Consider the following 15,436-nt stretch of genomic DNA (forward strand, 5'->3'; position numbering starts at 1 on the left):
CAGAGAATCAAAGAGAGCACCTTTCAAGCCTCACTTTCTCAAAGAAATGCCAATAAAATACGGTAACAGAATATCACGGAGGGCGCGGTGTTTCCTTAACTGTTTCTGAAAGGCCCTGAAGATCTTAATAAGGCTTCGCTCGGTCCTTTTGTTGATCTCACAAAATCAACTCATTCTAATTGAGGCCTGAGCTGAAAGCGACCTAATGTTCAAAGCAAGTGACCGCCGGAAGAACGAAATTACATTTTTACTATATGGAGCATCCAATCAATGGGCGGCTTTACACGTTCTTCTATAGATCAACAAAGTCATGACAGAAGTACTCTTGGGAGTAACAGAGGAAAAACTAAGGAGAAAGTTATTGGATGCTGGACGAAGACTCTTAGAAGTATGGTGACAGGGAATGCACATAATATAAATGTTTATACTCCTTGTTTAAAGCACAACTGCTTGCTCTAGCACCCCCCCCCCCCAAAAAAGACCGGCTTCTAACCTACATCCACGGATAAAAAATGCAGGGGGTCGTTAACAAAAATGTGATCCTCAAGCACACACAAATAAATGTATAATACCTGCATTTTGTCCGTTTTCTGGTTTATTCTCTCAGTCCTGATGTTGCTAAGACCCCGTGATAAAGCCAGAACAAGTATCAAGTTATCAGGTTGCAAGAAGCTTTTGTAATAAGAGTATTTTGTCTAATCCCAAATTGCAGTCGAATTTTCTAAACGCTGAGCTCGTAAATCTCGGGATTAGAGGAGGCGAGAAGAGGAGGGGGAAAGTTCGGGTTCTTTAGCCGACAGGATGGAAGCGGGTCGGCGATGTTGTCGGTCCTTATTAAAACGATGATGCATAAAATACGATATTGAAACTCGTACAGAGTGCTCTGTTCCCCTTCGGTGTGTTATAGGACGAGGGAAGGATATTCAGCGGTTGAGGGGCTTCGTGAAGTCCAACTATTCAGCACCTGATGTAAGGCCGTGGAGTTCAAAGCAGCTGGAGCCGCAGCACGCGCTCCGGTGACTCGCGCGCCGTTTTGGAAAGCCCTTTTCTTGCTTTTGAATAGAAATCTTATTATTTTAAAAAAAAAAGCCTTTTATTGTATTTTCGACGAAACGTCCGAGTACAATAGTTGGCAAAGAGGGCAACAATCAGGTAAGTGAATTATCCTTTTTTATGTGAATGTGAACTAAACCGACCTATAGACCTAAATATCAAAGCTCCTTCAAATGTTGAAATAATAGTTTTCGTCTGACATTGATACGCGAGTGTGAAAAGCAGTAGGTTAGATGTAATTGTGGCTAATTTAATTTAATGCTCGAGGCATCTGAACTTTGTTGATTGCCTAGGGAACATTAAACAGGGTTTAATTTAAGGTATGAAAAAGATGAATAGGCTTCATTTTATTTTCAGATCACAGAAAATAAAAAATTAAACAAACTCGAGTTCATTACAAATATTAAATATTTGGAAGCAAAAAGGTTAAAGTCTCCAAATAAAGAGAGACTCGTAAAATGTAATAGCCTAATAATCATAATAATAAAAAAAAGTGAAACCTAGCCTATTCCAAATGTAAAATGGTGACGCCACGATTCACGGGGACAAATCAGATGTACAGAAATATATCTGGTATTAAATTAGGCATCTGAATGGACTGCAGAACCTTTGAAAGCGGTGATTTTGATATGCACACTACGTTAGTGTCTCGTCGGTATTACACGGACCTCGCCACAGGTCTAATACATACAATTATTAAATGCGTTTCAAGCCCTCTCACAGGCTCAACGCTCAGATTAGTTAAGGCAACAAAAGAATGTCCTTTTCCGCAGCAGTGTAATGGTTTGTGAGCGCGAATACCAAAAAATCTCCTTATTCATAAGGTTAAAGTCATCCGTGATAACTGCTAAATAATAATAAAAAAAATTCCCGGTGGGAAAATGGAGGTACAGTCGGACCCAAGCGGAGAAACCCTATCAAATGAATGTGGAAGTATTAGCAGGCTAAGGGAGGACGTCAGCTGTCAAAACTTATTTTGCTGGTTAAATGGTGGATGCGAGGCTGCGGGGATGATGGCTGTTTGGCTGAGAGTAAAGAGTCCGTCTCACTTGTATGAAGGAAAACAGATGCTTTGGACAGAGTGATTTTGTCTTAATCTCCCGCTGAGATTCGACCTCAAACAAAACAAATCGCAAACATTCATATATAAATAACCGTAAACCACAAGGGATTTATTTGTACAAAAAGGCACTGTAAATGCCTGTAAATTTAAAGTAGCCCATTTATTGATGAAAATAATAATAATAATAATAAAAATAACATTTGTCATGATAATTCATTAAGTGCGACTTTATGGGTAGCTTATTTAAGGTTTCTGAATAATCTTAGTAATGAAAAAAAAAAAAATTCCCCATCGAGATTATTTAATTAGGTTAAACAGAATATAGAAAGGAAAAACTATAATTTGATTATGACAATTAAAAAAAATACATAATCGAACAACCTTATTTAAAAAAACGAATAGAATTGCATAAACACCAGAATTTAAGTTTTCTCAGTCTATTCAGTAGCCTATACCATCCCAATAAAGATGACACACAAAATCTGCTTAATGAACACAAGGCCAAAACCACACAAACTACTGATTGATTTGAGTATGAAATCATTCAAATTTATTGAACAGTGATATTTATAGTACAGTGGAATAAATAAACTGGTGATGCTTAAACTGAAAACTGAAAAATGCCAAATAAGAAAAGCCTCTTTCATCCTCTCTTCAATAAATATTAACAGTCCTTGAGCACATGTACAGTATTGTGAAGATGGTTATTTAAAAAACATCTCAAACAGTAATAAATTACTCTGATGTTACTGCTTCTGAAATAAGTTTTTTTTTTCTCTAGCTTTTTTAAGCCCCAAACAGTGAAATGAAATGTACAGCATTATGTTTTTTTTTTTTTTTTTTTTTTCAGCAAAAGCACTCGCAGTATTTTAATCTTCTTACTTTAAGCAAGCTTTAAAATGTTTGGTAAACATATTAAAAATTAAAAAAAAAAAAAAACATTAAAACAAAATAACTCCCCCTCTGGAAAAGAATCTACTCATAAAAAGTTGAGTAATTAAAACATTTATTTTCACGCAGCTTATGTTAGAAGAGAACCTGTTGATATATTGTCTCAAAACTGAAATGTGATATGATTTTGAAATCCAATCCTATTCACAAACGGAAAATGTCCCCAATTGTTCCTCTACTGTGCTGTACCGAAACATCTGAGTCATAACTACTGCAAGAAAGGGAAACACATTCTGTTCTGATTAAAGTTTGGTTATTTGGGTACATTTTTCTCTGTCTGAAAATGGATTTAACAATTTTGTCAGGATGTTTAAAATTACACAGCTTTATACCTCATTAAATATTAGATCCTTAAGTACCGTTTGTGAAAACAAACCAACCCTAATAATCATAATTATAATGTTTTTGTGTATGTTCAACAATCTCTCTGTATTAACTAAACAGGAGGTATCTTAGGGTCTCAACCAGTTGCTTAGCCCTTTGCCATAAAAAAGATTTTATATATGAAGATTTAAAGTAATAATAAAGTGTATGCCATGGTGTTTATGACTAATACATTTCAAGACATTTTAGTGTACACGTGTTAGCTTTCTCCTTTAGCATTTTTTTGGCTCGGAAATGACAAGTCACTGAAGAACGCACTTCTCTTCTTTCTTTGCCATTTTGCCTTTGTTCTGTTCCAGGGTTCTCTCCAGGTGCTCGTCTTCCTCTTCAGCCCTGCCGAGACACACACACACACACACACACACACACACACACACAGGTCATGGACAGGCACACATGAGAATGCCACCTGCACTACCTGTACTCTGTCTCCAAAAAACACACCTAAACACACTCTGTGGCAAAGAGAATATCAGTGACTGCAAACTTTAGCTTTTAAAACCCTCTCTGAACCACACTAGAGCCCGAAGGACTAATTCATGCAGCAATAACATGCCATGCAGCAGGTGGACTTACTCTTTCTCCTGGGCATCAAGGTCTCTGACCAATGCGTCACGTTTGTTGACCAGGATGACGAGCTCATCCAGGAGGAGCTGTTCTCTGCGCTTTTGTGCCTCTGTCTTCTGCCAGTCTGGATGGAGTGAGAAAAGAAACAAGGGGAAAACATTTTGAGGAAAAGCTCAGGATTTTGGTTGCACTTACTGTACCAACACAATCCAGAAAACAAGACCTAAAGACACAGACATTATATACTGGGTTTCAAAGGCACCATTGTTCCATGATGAAGGATTCAGAGGAGAATGTGGCCCATAATGTTGAGCGTTATGTTATTGAGTAATTGTTAAGCTGTACCAGGGCTCCCACAGGTTTCTGTACGGAAAGTAGCCACTTAGTGGAATTTAGACATGTGAATACAAGGACAGTACATTGAGTAAATTACCTGCTTTCAAACACTTCAAAAGTGCTTCTAAAGATATGCATTGGTGCCGTTCTCAGATTAAACACCACAAATTCTGCTCCATTAATAAACTCTAATCCAGATTCTTCTTTAAACTTGATATTAGACAATCTGGTATAAAGCCTTAATGCTTTGGTGTGTATGTGTTTATTTGGGAAAATAAATCAATAAAAAATAGAATTTTATGAATGAAAAGTATGTGACTATAGCCAAGTTCTCTGTGAGGTGACCTGGTCTTGTACCCCTGCCAACAATGGGTCTGAAATATCAGCCAGGCAGATGACATCAGGCATTACTGATACCAGTGCAGATTAGGCCCTGCTCACAGCCAAGGGAAAGTTATCTTACCAGGCCTATTCTTCAGCCCGATGTAAGAACAAACTGTACCAGTGTCTTTACACTGCTTTATTAGAGCTCCCTCATGCAAGCGCACACACACACACACACACACACACACACACACACACACACACACACACACACACACACACACTATAAACAAAAACATATAAATATCCATCTGCAACTTGTTCTCTAATAGAGACAAACTGATAAAATGCAAAACAAACCTCTTAATGTCAATCCTTAAAATAATTGTACTTTTTTAAAATGTAAATATATCCTCTCTGGTTGTGTGAAAATGCAGTGGTGCTTAGAGCTGTGTTTGTTCTGAAAGGTCTGCTCTTTGCTCTCATATAACCCCTCTGCCTTTGAAGTGAAGCACAGTGGCAAAATGAACTCAGTTCCAATATTTGAAAGTTATTTGGCCTCTAGCAGCTAAATGAAGGTCTTTGGTCTGTCATAGGCTTCAGAGAGGCTAATACAAAGAGCACGCCACCAATATTTGTCTCGGTTTTAAAACATTTAAAGAACTTTAATAAAGGCAGCAAGAAGGAAAATTAAGAAAGGTCCATAATAAGTTACTTTTTTTTATTACACTAGCAAACAATGCAAATGAAAGAATGTTCCTGTGATATGGGCCGGTCACTTCCTGACAGCATTCATCTTAACATCCAACAGGCCCTACTGTTTATCCTGCATCACTCTCCATACGTTCTCTCTGCCTCTTTGACTACCCAGACCACTCTTTAATTCGCTCTGTCGTTTCTGCTACCCCTCCGTCAAAAACGACAATGCCTACTTCACAAAGACCTGCCTGGATGGTAGGCTACAGCCAACAAAACTTCTGCACTTCCCAAAGAGGTAGAGAGAGAGAGAGAGAGAGAGAGAGAGAGAGAAGCCCCTCGACTCTACCTCCTCCCTCTTCTTCCCCTTCAGCATTCCCAGCCAAAAAGCCACAGTACCTCCCCTGCACCTCCGGCAGAGTCCACATGCAGCTGTCAATCAAATGGAAGTGGTGCCGCCCCCCTCATTAAGAAGGTAAACAATGAATATGGACGCTGAGGTAGATGGCAGAGGAAACGTGCGATCATAACCAACAGAACCTGTTGGCTCTTATGGAAGATACTGGCTCCTTGTCCTTATTCTCTCTTTTCCTCTCCTTCCTTGAAGAGAGGGATGGAAAAATATATGTGTGTGTGTGTGTGTGTGTGTGTGTGTGTGGGGGGGTTACTTTTGGATTACTCCCCTCTTTCCCTCTCACTGCCCTGGGCAATCACGTTAAAACTCACATGCTTGGTGCTTATTCAGATAACCCTAACAATGCACACCAATGGTAACCATGTGAGCACTCACAACCCACAGAAGAATGCACTGGTTCAAATCCCCATGACCCTCCTCCACAGCCAAATTTATTCAAGAGTGCAACCTGCTCGGCAGCTTCAGGAGGCTCAGAGCTTCTTCTGAGAGTTCTGCATAAAGCTCACTAAATTCAGCCACTGTACACAACTTTACACATGCTCTCCTCACTTATCCTTATGAACACATAGGGGAAACCTTTGGGCCTGGTGGAGCTTTTTTGGCTACAATGTGTGAAAAATGTGTGTTGGTGGAATCCAGGAAAAAAATGCAAGGTCTTAATACAGCAGATTTAGGCAAGCACTGGGCATGCTGGGAGTGCCAGCATAAGATGGATCTGGAGAGAGGCCAGCTGGGAATGAGACAAAGATCAACATGGAGAACCATGACAAGAAGGGTGACAGAAAAACGGTCCCTGGATTTGTACAACACTAAACCCAAACTAGAAGTCTCACTCTACTATATCACTTACAAATAACTGACATTACCAAAAACAAACCAAATACATAATAACTAGAAATAATTATAGGAATAAACCTTGAGTCATTATCTGCATCCAGTGTTTGTGTATATGTGTGATCTAACCATTTTGCAATTGGTTTGATTTAACTTAATGCTGTTTTTAGAGAGATGATAAAAACTTCAACAACTTAGGATGGAATCAATCAGTGGCGTTGACAGTGAGAAATGTGACCTGTAAAATAAAAAGTTTGAGTAAATCACTGGACATCTGCCGATGCAATAAAAGGGATAAATCACCCACAAATTAACATTTCATTGTCATTTACTCACCCTTATTTCATTTTAAATCAGTATGACTTTCATCCATTGAACACAAGAGGAACAGTTTTAAGAATGCTGACCCTCAAAACATATCTTTTGTGCTCCTTGGAAATAAGAAAATCATACAGGTTTGGAAGAACATAAGTAAATGATGATAGATTTTTCATTATTGGGTAAACTCGGAGTTTAAATTAATGTTGACCAAATTATCAACTGTACCCATGTATACATATTTTGTCACTTATGTGACAAAATAGCGTGTTGTATTAATGCAACTCTGAAACTGGCCATATCAGGGCTATAGAATGTTATATATACTGTATATATATATATATATATATATATATATATATATATATATATATATATATATATATATACACACACACCATTCAGCCACCTGCCTAATTTTGTATAGGTCCCCCTCGTGCTGCCAAAACAGCACCAACCCGCATCTCAGAATAGCATTCCGAGATGCTATTCTTCTCACCACAATTGTAAAGTGCGGTTATCTGAGTTACCGTAGACTTTGTCAGTTCGAACCAATCTGGCCATTCTCTGTTGACCTCTCTAATCAACAAGGCATTTCCGTTCATAGAACTGCTGCTCACTGGATGTTTTTTGTTTTTGGTACTATTTGGTGTAAATTCTAGACACTGTTGTGCGTAAAAATCCCATGAGATCAGCAGTTACAGAAATACTCAAACCAGCCCATCTAGCACCAACAATCATGCCACTGTCCATATCACTGAGATCAAATTTTTTCCACATTCTGATGGTTGATGTGAACATTAACTGAAACACCTGACCTGTATCTGCATGATTTTATGCATTGCACTGCTGCCACATGATTGGCTAATTAAATAATCGCATGGGATAATCGCATGGGATTGTTGGTGCCAAATGGGCTGGTTTGAAGATTTCTGTAACTGCTGATCTGCTGTGATTTTCACACACAAGGGTGACTAAAAACTCTAGAATTTACTCAGAATGGTGCCAAGAACAAAAAACATCCAGTGAGTGGCAATTCTGTGGACAGAAACACCTGGTTGATGAGAGAGGTCAACAAAGAATGGCCAGACTGGCTTGAACAGTCAAGTGAGATGGCACTGACTGGAGTCGCCACTGACCACATAATATTGATGAAATGCCTAATGTTATCAGAAGAGCTGTGGCCCCAAATAAACCCTTCCTGATCTATATGTATATGTTATAACTTTACTCAATCGGTTAGTAAGAATTTTTGACAATATTTGTTTGGCGGAAGCTTTCCATTCTTTAATGATTCCGTATAAACTTCTAGCCAAAGTGGAGCCAATTTTGCAGCATAAGATCTAAAAAATTAAATGGCCCCGGATTTAAAATGGCCTTAATTACCTCGCTAAGCTCCTCCAAGATTATCTCAGAATCAAGTGTATTTTTTTTGCTCAGTCATCAGTTTATTGAGTTCCAAGTGAGTTTCTTTGGACGTTTTGATGAATGAGGCATATTGCATGATCCGACCCCTAAGAACCGCCTTAAATGCCTCCCAAGCCAACCCACAGAAGATACTGAGGAACACTTGGTCTCAATATATACACATTTTTGGGAATTCAGGATTTTGCCAAAAGGGATACAATAAAGCGGCAACTATATGATTTCTTTTTCTCCGTATGTGGCAACACCTCTAAACTCACCAGGGCGTGATTCGAGACCAAAATGTTTCTAATTGAATGATCCACAACAGATGAAACACAACAGCGCACACCCGCCCTCCTCCCTCATCAACCTTGGGCTCAAACCCCTCAACAACTTTTGGGCCTGTTGCTATGTAAAATCCCAGACCAATTTCTCTTCCCAGTCCAGTCCTCTCCACAACTGTCACGAAGGAGTGTTATTCCACCAAAAAAAATTCCAGCTGCTAGGCGGAACCAGTACAAAAAGAAACAAAGGCGGCACTCAGATTCCTCGGACAGTCAAGTGAATGTTCATTGAGTCAGGCTCACTTGGGAGCAATGTGAGAATCACACCATGGCTTACTCATTCCAATAACTTTATGAAGTACAATGCTTGCGGGGGACATATAAATAATTTGCATTGTATAGACATCATTCCTCAAAACAATGATTGACTGATGAGTTTCAATAGAAAGCTGTTTCCTTTCTATTTTTTTTTACTAATATTGACCTTAAGATATGCCAGTCTATTGCAAAGAAAATGTTAAGCTTCATTTAACAAACCAAATAGCTTTCAGCGGTGTTTGATATAAAGGCAAATTATTTTCTAGTATCAAATTAGCAATTTAACATGATTACTCAAGTATAAGATGTGAGTGAAGGCTGCTGGAAATGGGGCCTGTCTAGAGTTGATCAAAAATGACTTTTTCCAAATAGTGATGGTGCGTTTTTTTTTTTAAATCAGTAATGTCCTGACTATACTTTGTGATCAGTTGAATGCCACTTTGGTGAATTAAAGTACCAATTTCCTTCCAAAACAGCAAAATCTGTACATTATTCCAAACTTCTGGACACCAGTGTGAATATGTGTGTGTGTGTATATATGTATGTATATATATATGTATATATATATATATATATATATATATATATACATATATACACACACACACACACACACACACACACACACACAGATCAGCCACAACATTAAAACCACTGACAGGTGAAGTGAATAACATTGATTATATTGTTACAATGGCACTTGTCAAGGGGTGGGATATATTAGGCAGCAAGTGAACAGTCAGTTCTTGGATTTCATGAGTTGGAAGCAGTAAAAATGGGCAAGCGTAAGGATCTGAGCGACTTTGACAAGGGCCAAATTGTGATGGCTTGATGACTGGGTCAGAGCATCTGCAAAACGGCAGGTCTTGTTGGGTGTTCCTGGTATTCCATGTTTAGTACCTACCAAAAGTGATCCAAGGAAGGACAACCGGTAAACCGGTGAAAGGGTCATGGGTGCCCAACGCTCATTGATGTGTGTGGGGAGGGAAGGCTAGCCCATCTGGTCCAATCCTACAGAAGACCTACTGTAGCACAAACTGCTGGCCATGATTCAAAATTGATTCATGACTGCTGGCATCAAAAATTAATGCTGGCCATGATTGAAAGGTGTCAGAACACACAGGGTGCATCGCAGCTTGTTGCATATGGGGCTGCATAGCTGCTCATACTGACCCTTGTCCACTGCCGAAAGCGGCTACAATATGCACATGAGCATCAGAACTGGAACGTGGAGCAATGGAAGAAGGTGGCCTGGTGAATCACATTTTCTCTTAGATCATGTGAATGGCCGTGTGCATGTGCATCGTTTACCTGGGGAAGAGATGGCAGCAGGATGCACCATGGAAAGAAGGCAGGCCGGCAGAGGTAGTGTGATGTTCAGGGCAATGTTCTGCTGAGAAACCTTGGGTCCTGGCATTCATATGGATGTTTCTTTGATACGTACCACCTACCTAAAGATTGTTGCAGACCACATACACTTCTTCATAGCAAAGGTATACTCTGAAAGCAGTGGCTTCTTTGATCAGGATAATGCGGCCTGCTACAATAATTGTTCAGGAATGGTTTGAGGAACACAAGCAAGAGTTCAAGGTGTTGACTTGGCCTCAAAAATCCCCAGATCTCAATCTGATTGAGCATTGTAACATTGTTCAATGGAGAGGAGGCGGCGAGAAACGGCTTGACAATATAAATTACAGCCAATCCTCCACCCTCTAACGGACGACAGCCACGCCTCTCTGGGCGGATTGGAGGCAGTCCTCCAGCCCCTGTGGTGGACGGTATTGGCGAGTCTACTACGACGTATCCCTCCTCCTTCCCGGGTTTCGGCACAAGTGTAACGTTGTTCAATGGAAAGGAGGCGGCGAGAACCGGCTTGACAATATAAATTACAGTTTAATATAAAACTGAAACAAAAGACAAACACGCACACATGATGGGACATGTCCGTAAACCATCTCTCTCCCCAGCACAATCCTCCGCAGTCGGCCTTTATCCCTCTTGGAGGCTTGATTAGCCTGATAAGGGACCGGGTGTGTAGAATCACAACCCGGCCCGCCCGCCGCCTTGCCACAAGCATCTATGGGATGTGATGGACCAACAAGTCTGATCCATGGAGGCCCCACCTCGTAACTTACAGAACTTAAAGTATCTGCTGCTAATATCATGGTGCCAGATACCACAGGACACCTTCAGAGGTCTTGTGGAGTCCATGCCAACAGGTCAGAGCTGTTTTGGCGGCCCAAGTGGGACCTTCACAATATTAGGCAGCTTGTTTAATACATATATATATATATATATATATATAGATAGATAGATAGATAGATAGATAGATAGATATAAACAATGAACACAAAGGTACTAAAAATTGTGTCAACACAAAAAGCACATGAAAAACTCAAAAAACAAATATAAAAAATAAGTGACTAGAAATGTCTATTAGGTGCAGCTGAATAAAAGTGGACATTGAGAGTCAAATGCAGAAAGTAAATGCCTAAATGGAAATAAACACAGATTTTTGTGAATAGTGTCGAATGAGAAACAGTCCTCTCGCCTTATCTCCAGTTCCAGTCAACTAGCAATCTTGAAAGAGTTTGCAACATCATCAAAGCCAGCCATTTGATAGGATTCTCACACTGCACCCAATCAATCTAAGGAATACAGCAGCCCAGACATGTAACAAAGCTCAAATAGATTTACAAATGGGGTTGTAGGGGGATAAGCCCTTGCACAGGATTACATATTGATTTTAAACATACAAAAAAGCTTATCATATAAAACCGTAACAACAAAACTGGGGAACCTATGCAGAAATCCCTCTGCAAAAAGAAGCGTCCACTTTCAAATATAACGCCCCGGAGTGCACCACGCATTTCAGGAAAGAAAGAAATAGGGAGATGGAAGGGGGGAAAAAAATACAAATTTGAAAAAGTGTCTGTGTGCATGGCAGGCAGATAAAAAGGGCAAAAAGGATCAATTTGGAGGCAGAGAAATAGGAGTCATGGCATATTGTGGAAGGCCTCGCTACTTTTCTTTCCCTTTCCACAGCGGAGCGGAGACTGAAGGGGTTATCGCTTAGCTGACATTAACACTCACCCTATTTGCTTTACACATTTAACAGAATCCCTGGCATCTTTTCAACATGCCTTTATACGGCGTGTTAAAATTTAACCAATATTCTACTCTCCCTTTGTGATGTTCACAGGCTTCAGATCTAATGCTTAATGCAACAGGCATCAAGTGCATCTTAATTCAGTAAATGATGATCCCTTTTTCATCAATACTAATAGATAAGAAAAAAGAAATATCTAGACCATCTGGAAAAGGTTGTTACATATGTCATGCCAGTCTGACATAATAGTAAAGTTACTGTGCATTCATCAAAACATTTTGGGACACCTCAGAACTGTGAAATCAAGCTCCTTTTGAGAGCTTGTCAGTACAAAAAACTATTTATCCAAACTAGTTAATCCCCAAAATTAAGATCTGATCATTTACTCACCCTCATGTCATTCCAAACCTGTTATGACCTAACTTCTTCCATGGATGTTCTATCCCATGCAATGAAAGTAAATGTATTCAGGCTGTCATTATGCCCAATATCTCCTTTTTGCGTTTCACCGAAAAAAGAAAGACATATGGGATTGGATTGACAGCTTAGGTGAAACAAACATTCATAACATGCACTAAATGCTAACTAAACCTCTCCATGACACCTGTACCAGCCTTCAGTAGTACTCATCTCTTGCACACACCAGGTCATGCTGGCTGTAGATGCCGTGAAGTCGAGGAGGGGTGAGTGAATCAGCCAGAGAATGTGTGCTGATATGAAAATGTGTCTGTCTGAACGCCTTGGCCACTACACTACACCGTCATCAGCGGACCAAGAAAATCGGCAATAACCTGTCTGCATTGGCTGGGTACGAGAGCCTGTCGGGGCTCCAAATAAGAAACTGATGCACGAACCTCCTCACCAGCAGTTCAGAAAACCCTCTGAGTCACTTCAGAAACCCCCTGACTATGAATACCATGTGCTCAGCCTCATGCGAGAAATATAGAGAGATAAAGTGAGAGAGAGAAAAAAATGACTGATAATTCAACAGGTAGCAGTGTGTGGACTGATAGGGTTGTTACAAGCAGTAGGGACTGAATTCCACTGCCGTGGATGGGCACAGTCAACGCTGCACATATAGACCAATATTTGGAACTCAGTCCATTTCCTGTTTTCAGAATGTGTTTGCTGATAAGTGGACACAAGGCCGAGGCACTTCAACATTTGTGATGCATTGAACATTATTAGCTTACCGTCCTGTTATCAGCCCAGCTTTTAGCGTTCAGTATCAAATAAGCGCTCTTAATGGAGGAAAATATTTAAAGTCATATTCCACAACCAAAAAAAAAAAATAACAAAAAAAATCTGTCATCATTTTCTTACCTTAATGTTGCTCCAAACCCATATGTCTTGCTTTCTTTTGTGGAGCACAAAAGATGTTATGTAAAATGTTAGGGACTGGCAACCTCAGTCACCATTCACTTTCACTGGATATTTTTTTCCATACTAAAAAAGACCATGTACTTAATGAAAGTGAATGATGACTGAGGCTGCCCAACATCTAAAGCTCATCTGCTTTTGTCTTCCATAGAAAGAATGAAAGTCATTCAGGTTTGGAACATGAGGGTGAGTAAATTATGCCAGAATTTTCATTTAATGAACTATTTTGAAAAATTAAATAAATGAATAAACATAATACTAATAATGGTGACTGAGGCTGTCATTGTCCCAAACATCTCCTTTTGTGTTCCACAGAGGAAAGAAGTCATACAGGTTTGGAACAACATGAGGGTAATTAAATGATACCAGAATCTTCATTTTTGGTGAACTATCCCTTTAAGGAAAATAAAAAAAAAAGATAAAAGGAGCAATACAACATTTTGAGAATAAATATGTTAATGTGCATCAGTGAAGCCCTGAAGGTGAGAAAGCAGAAAACAGAACACAGCCATCCCCACTGCGTGGTGTCTTCCAAGCAAACCACTGCATCACAATAAAAGCGTATAGGGAGGGAGCTGTGCTCTCTGCTTGGCTATTCATGTCCACTGTCAACCTCTTCTAACTAATTAGAATTGATTTATGATGGATCGGCTAGTTTATCAGGTGCAGAAAGAAATGACCATGGCTAGCCAAGGGGTGAGAGGGTCACCATTGAATTGTAAAATCAATTTGCATTGATTGTTAAAGGTTCATTTTGCAAAAGAGGACATTCAAAAGGATTACATTTTACCAGACAACTTTGAAATCACAAAATAAGCTTTATTTTTTTACCTTCCTTACCTGCCTGTATAACACACTCTCAAAAGCTTACAAAATGCAACCATGTCGTCTGGTTCCCCGGAGCGCAATCACACAGATTTAATATTGACGCAGACATGACATCTGCAACTATTGCTGTAATGCCTCAGATTTTTATTCCAAATCATCTATAATCCAAGGCAGAATCTGTAAAAAGACTGTAAACTATCAGAGGACTCTAAAACAATCACTATCACTTTAACAACAGTATGTGCAGTGGGCGGAGCAACAGTGGCGGTGTCAAAGAGCGAGTAGTGGGCAACTTTAAGCAGGAGAGGATCTTTGTCTTTCAGAGAGAGGCTCTCTAATTCATCCCCAAATCCCTCTTTCACTCCCTCTTACCTTCAATTGCCAGCATTGCCCTTAATTCTCGGTTCAGCAGCTCAAAGCGTCTCTCCAGATCATGTTCCTTCTCCCTGGGCAAGTTGTAAAAGTTCATCAATATGTTAATTACTAAATCATTAAACACTTAAAGAAACCTTTAATAAACATTGATTCGTGAACTCGCCAACACCTTCCCCACCTCACATTAATCTACTGCAAATAAGTGATACACAAACCGGAACAGAGGGGCTGCTTGGGCTAGGAAATGGTGAAGGGGAACGGGTGGGTGGGGTATCAAGCAGCAAATTAAATTTCAACACTTTAAATGTATTGGAAATGAGCTAACTCTGTCCCTAATAGAATTTGTCCTTCACAGCCTGTTCAGTGACTAAAAAGAAATGAAAGAGAAATTATCAAGGCCCTTTTAACTGAGCACTTAAAAAGCCCTTTTCTAATGATATAATGTGATTAGAATACTTCAATCTGTCATTTGTGAGAGCTTTGAAACTCCTCTCTCTCTCTCTCTCTCTCTCTCTCTCTCTCTCTCTCGCGTTCTTTATGCAGAATGAACAGCAGCCCAGATATTTAAACATCTCATTCTAACTTTTAAAGAAAAAAACGAACATTATCATCTTTTTGGGGACAAAATAACTGTGAAAGTAGTAAAAAAAAGAGGGTAAATAATGTCACTTATTGCCATAATGGCTTCCTCTTTTAGGTGAATGAAGTCATTTTTTAATTTTTTTTCCCCAGTTGATCCAGTTCTCATAATGGTTGGAATAATACATTCTTTGAAATTACATTATTGCAGACGT

At 39.5% G+C, this 15,436-nt stretch overlaps 1 protein-coding gene across 5 annotated transcripts in view; it reads right to left on the reverse strand.

Moving 5' to 3' along the window:
• Positions 1-2,936: 2,936 nt before the first annotated feature.
• The window catches only part of LOC127657089 (EH domain-binding protein 1-like), a 182,346-nt gene continuing 169,846 nt past the window's right edge, over positions 2,937-15,436 (reverse strand). For all 5 annotated transcript variants that reach the window (XM_052145738.1, XM_052145736.1, XM_052145737.1 and 2 more), the window contains 3 exons: positions 14,640-14,713; positions 4,028-4,142; positions 2,937-3,784 (listed from right to left, as the gene is read on the reverse strand). In XM_052145738.1, the coding sequence (XP_052001698.1) occupies positions 3,694-3,784; positions 4,028-4,142; positions 14,640-14,713 (280 nt within the window). In that variant the 3' untranslated portion in view covers positions 2,937-3,693. The remainder of the gene's footprint in view (positions 3,785-4,027; positions 4,143-14,639; positions 14,714-15,436) is intronic.

Source organism: Xyrauchen texanus, chromosome 16, assembly GCF_025860055.1.
Source record: "Xyrauchen texanus isolate HMW12.3.18 chromosome 16, RBS_HiC_50CHRs, whole genome shotgun sequence".
NCBI lineage: Eukaryota > Metazoa > Chordata > Actinopteri > Cypriniformes > Catostomidae > Xyrauchen > Xyrauchen texanus.